Below are 5,382 nucleotides of genomic sequence, written 5' to 3'. Positions count from 1 at the left end.
CCCCCCCCCCCTATTTTCTAAGGAATGTTTTCACTGGTATAATAATAATATCGAGTGTCAGAATAAAAAAATACATTTTTTCATCATTTTACTTGGATACAATATTTTAGTGTGTTTACCTGGAATTTTCACAATTAATTAATTAGTCTAACACGCAAGGTATATTTTTAGGCATTCTACGCACGCAAAGTGACGATTGGGGTAAATATTGAAAAATCAATGAAAATAGAAAAAAAATTCGAAAAAAAATACCAACTCGATTTGCAACTGGTACAAAAATATGAATCTAATATTCAACGAGGATTTCAGATATATGTGCATAGTCGATGGTCATACGGAAAGATAGAGAATTGATGAGAGGACGAATCTTTTTTTTTTAGATTAAATTTTAATTGATTCGAACCAAAAGTAATTCCGTGAAAACGGCCTGCACGGATTGGTTGATAGTTGGTCTGGTGACGTAAGCGCGATAACCACCGCCCCGTATTAATTTCAAATTTACGTCATTTGTCAAAACAAAACTCGATCGTGCATTTTTAATATCTCTGTGGCATTTAATAGTTTTTTATATTGATTTTAGGAAGATTTAAATGAGAGGTCGAAGTTCAACATAGAAGGAGGCGCATCTCGTAGGAAGTGCGACTTGTCGAGTGACGGTTCGTTAAGTGAAAGATGAAAAGGGGTACAGACAGATCGATATATGTAGAGGGCAGTGTCGTCGCTACGCTTTTTTAACAGTATACACTAGCTCTGTCAATGGGAAACAATGGAAATCCAGAGGCGTCCCGACGCTTGGATAGTTGAATATTATCGTTTACCCATTTGGCCTATTGTCAGAGCCATTTATATCTATTAATTATTATTATTGATTCGATTATTAATTATCGGTCCAGCAGCAGGAAGAAAGCTTGAGGATTTTGAAGGAATAAAAATTCAAAAGCATTTACAATGCAGATGAAAACCTATTGACTCTACAGCAGGAAGGATTTGCCCGTTTTATTTGATCCTCGGTAAGTCTAAAAGGCGGTAATTTTGAATGGGGAAATAAAAATTGTAAAATTTTATCATATTTGCTATTTCACAAATCGTGTATATAATCGTATTCTATCTTGTGTCTAATATTGTTATTATTACACCGATCAACAGATCAAGGTGTATTTCTAAGCGGGCGATAGGATATTAAAGAGGAAATTGCTAAGATTTCTACAAAGCAGAATTTTACTCACGATTCATATCCGCTATACTTCTTCGCAATTTTACTATGGGTCTTTTATTTTTTTTACTATAGATATATCAGGTAAGATTTTTTTTCTGAATCCATTCGGACAATTTGATTTTAATATAATAATAGTATTCCTATTTCGTTGGATACCCTGTATATCGTATATTACAAAAATGTATTTTTCTCAAAAAAAATGTTACATTAACTAAGAATTTTTAATAGAGTTATTATGTTTGAGAGAAGTTCTGTGAAAAATTAAAAAATTAATTACTAAAATTTTTATTTTATAACAACAATATCTTTATTTAACATTACTAACCATTCGCGTTCTATAAAATCATAAAATTACTCAGTATCATTTTATTTCCACTTTGACATGCTTTCATATCTCAGGTCATATTGGTCATTCCAGAAGCAAAGTTGAATCTAGATGGCAGATCTACTTCCTGTAAGTGGAAGTGAGAAAATGTCATTTGCGAATATGCAAGTGCGACAAAGACGGAGAACATTAATCGCATCGTTACCACGAACCGGACTATACATGGCAGAAACACTTGTCCCATAAGTGCGACGAACTCAGTTGCTCCACTTTCATCATAGATGGCACGAGTGTAAACGAGATGGAAATATGTATAGCCGAGTCAGGCACTAGTTATTATAATCAGCTCAGTCGCTATAGCGTTGTCAGCGAGGACGGTCGTCAATGACGTGTAAAAGTGTCGCGGTGCGATTAATGATTTTTTTTTTTCATTAATTAATTGACTATAACCGTCATGAGAATCGATTTTTTTTTAATAATTGTGTTCACTTGCGTTTCCCTTGTTACAGGATTGTCCATCGAGCCTAATCATGGTAAGTGAAATTTTGCGAAATTTTTGCGAAATTTCGAGATACAATTTTTTTAATTTATTTTGAAAATTTTCAACTCTCTATTACCGTATCTAATTCATTCCGCGATTACGTTTACGTTCTTGTAATAGATACACAGTAGCTGTCAATTGGCATGTCAAAGTCATCGAAAGCGTAAAAATAAAATAAGCGCGAGTGATTCTCAGGAATCTCATTCGGAACGCCGTAAGTTACTTTTTCCGTAGCAAAAGGGTATTGCGGATGACGTATGGAAGAAAAAGAGGCAGAGGATAATTGGAAAGGAGAGAAGGAAACAGTATGAAACGGGACATTTATATTTGGCACGTCAATTGAAAATAGCCGTAGATAAAAATATCGGGGTCTAACGAAATAAATTTTTTTTTTAATTTTCAAGTTCAATTACAGAAAAATACGACATGCGCCATTCGCTTGATAATATCGATGCACGTAATTAGTAGTAGGGTCAGGATTGAAAAATTCGTTCAACCGTGACTTTTATTTGCACGTGACGTAACTACGGTATACCTTGGAACCGGTTTTGAAAAATCGAAAGTCTCTCTTCTCTCTTTTCACTTCGTATGCCATAAGCCGTCTATCTTCTTTTGCGACACAAAGAAATCATTCCCACGGGAATTGAGGATCGGCCGTTCCTATTTATCAAGACTAAAGACTATATAAAAAGCCGGATTTAACCAATGAAATTATTCTATCAAAAGAACTGTATCATAGTCTATGAAAAATTATCAATAATAACCGGATAAAAGAAATATTTGATTAAAGTTGGCCACGTCGATGGCCTTGAACCGAATGATAATCTTCATTCAAATTACCAATACACCTTTACGACACTAAAATTGAATGATCCGAGATATCATGAAAGTCAGAGTTGGTTTACAAGTAAAGTGATGTGACTACAAAAAATTCAATTTATTTAATAATTATCTGACGGATTTGTGAAAGAAACTGATTGATTTAAAATTCAGTTAATTTTCGAAAAACTTCAATTGCTCGGAATATAAATTGTTATTTAAAAAAATAAATATGTAACACAATACTGTATTTCTTTGGAACGCCGTAGTTTCTTCGTAGCACCCGAAGCGCACATCTCGGCCTCTAACAGCCATAAAAAGAGTCATGCTGAAAAGAAGGTCCTGACCTCCGGATTCTAATAATCAGTATATCGGTCCTTCTCTCGCGTACGTAAGCGCCAATAAGGCCCTCTCTCTCGCACTCACGGCCGGTATAGAAAACACTAAAAAATGCTGACATCCCCTAAGTCTAAATTATTTTTGCAGATAAACCTTGCATAGTCGGCGACGCATGGGCTGAAGAGTGTATGAGCTGCACATGCACCGAGGGCCACGTGGCAATCTGCCGATCGACGTTATGTGCCTCGAGACTGCGTCGAGCCCTGGACCAATGTCGCGAAGGTGAGATCACACGTCTGGACTGCAATTCTTGTGTATGCAAGAATAATAGACGTGTATGCACCAAATACAAATGCAATGGAAAATCACGAACACCGGATTCTGGATGGAAACGTCAATCGAAGAAGTACGAGTCGAGCGCCAAGGCTAAGGGCGGGCTCGCAATGAACTTGGTGAAGAGAAACAGAAGAAGCTGAATTTACAAGCGATTGAAGTCACAAAGCAATTTACACATCTCTTCTTTTTACGCTTAACCATACTTACCTCGCGGTGGGCCGACTACTTTGCTTTATATTAATTTAATTCACTTATCGTCCCACTGTGTTATTGTTATTTAATTTCGTATGCGAAGTACTTTGGTAATTGTGTAATGGTGCTAGGACACTATACCTATAGCGTAAGTTGTTCGATAAAGATTGTCAATTGTTGTTGTTTAGCTGCTGTCAGATTTGACGTTTAAATTTGTACTAGGATTAAGGTTGGAGAAAATAGCAAAGTAACTAGAGTTCTTAACCAGTCAGCTGTGTTTGACGAGTTTACTCGTCATGGAGAAGTGGCAGTATTTCGTGCCATGGCGAGTATACTCGTAAAACACAACTAACTGGTTAAGAAAACGTGTATACTATTTTATCGGAAATGTCCAAGAATTTGTAATTTGTAACTTAACGATACTCACAGTGTCGAATTCAGGTTACGGAGACATTGCTGGAATTTAAATTAATCTGACTGTGCTGTAGTCTTCTCAGTTCAGCCATTCCGAGCGAATTTATTTTCATGTAATTTGTCGCTCGCCTTAATGTATTGGGTCACGTCAATTGTATCTTTAGATTAAGGTCGCGTCTATCTGGCAGGGCGGGAGAATTCCTTTTAAGATCTTTAATTGATTCTTACTGGTATTCTTGAACATGGACGTTTCGATGGATTGATTTTTCATTGTTTTCGAGAGTTAATACTCGTTCACTTTTAGTCCTATAGAAATACGTGAAATTTATTGTCAATCGTTATGACATCGTTTATACGTTTATAATATTGTTTTGGATATTCGATCGCTCGCACTTTTTCATGTGAATTAAAATAAAGCTCACGTCCACGTCGGATTGGAGTAATCATTGAGAACGAGGTCGCGAGATATTAATGATCCCCTAGATATTCCTCAAGTGGAAGACCAGTTCGAATTAATACCAGTAGTTAATGGGAGTAAATTTCTACTTTATATTAAAATATTTCAAAAACTTGAACAGTTTAACTATTGTACATACAAAAGTTAATAGGAATATTGGACTCGTACGTTAGGAGTAATTTTAGACCATTGTAACCTGTTTTTAATAAAGTTTTATCTATGCCGGTAATCTGTAGGCATGCGCGCAGAAAGAGACGTTGAAAAATGGTAATACCAAAAATTCAACCTAACCAAAGAGTTCTTCAGTCGTGTGTAGAGTTAGTCGAGTGTTTGTCTAAGAGCGACCCGACACCGACTTTTCTTTGGTTGGACAAGTCTGTGAGTGTAATTAGCTCCGGACTTGGTGGCAATTAGTGAAACGACGTGACTAATAATAATAGTAGTAGCGGAACTTGAAAGGTGACATTTAGAATATACATGAAAATTTCGAATTTTCAACGATATGCAATTATCAAGGTACAGGTTATGAAATAAAAAATATTTCCAAAGTTACAACACGATGCTTGGGAAATATCCTTGGGAACATTTGGAATTTCTGAAAAGGAATAAAACTTTTAGAAAACATTAGAAAAATACAAATTCAATGCACTGCTCGAATATCCCGATATCTCACGTTGTATTGAGTTATCGATTGATAAAATAATTTATAAATAACCAAATCAGTATAAGCGTTACGATTCGTG

The 5,382-nt window shown here is 35.7% G+C and overlaps 1 protein-coding gene across 8 annotated transcripts in view; it reads left to right on the top strand.

The window, feature by feature from the left end:
• LOC107271361 overlaps positions 1–5,194 on the top strand; it is a 13,653-nt gene extending 8,459 nt beyond the window's left edge. The window contains exons 2-7 of one of the 8 annotated variants that reach the window (XR_003060837.1): positions 581–1,010; positions 1,147–1,297; positions 1,635–1,946; positions 2,051–2,074; positions 3,171–3,288; positions 3,388–3,520. Coding sequence is in view for 3 of the 8 variants with exons in the window: in XM_015747275.2 (XP_015602761.1) it covers positions 1,996–2,074; positions 3,388–3,716 (408 nt within the window). In the remaining 5 variants the exon portion in view is untranslated. The other 7 variants (XR_003060833.1, XR_003060834.1, XR_003060835.1 and 4 more) reach the window with 7 other exon arrangements.
• Positions 5,195–5,382: the final 188 nt, after the last annotated feature.

This window comes from Cephus cinctus, unplaced genomic scaffold (assembly GCF_000341935.2).
Source record: "Cephus cinctus unplaced genomic scaffold, Ccin1 Ccin1_scaffold0935, whole genome shotgun sequence".
Lineage (NCBI taxonomy): Eukaryota > Metazoa > Arthropoda > Insecta > Hymenoptera > Cephidae > Cephus > Cephus cinctus.
This window is presented reverse-complemented; position numbering and strand designations above follow the sequence as displayed.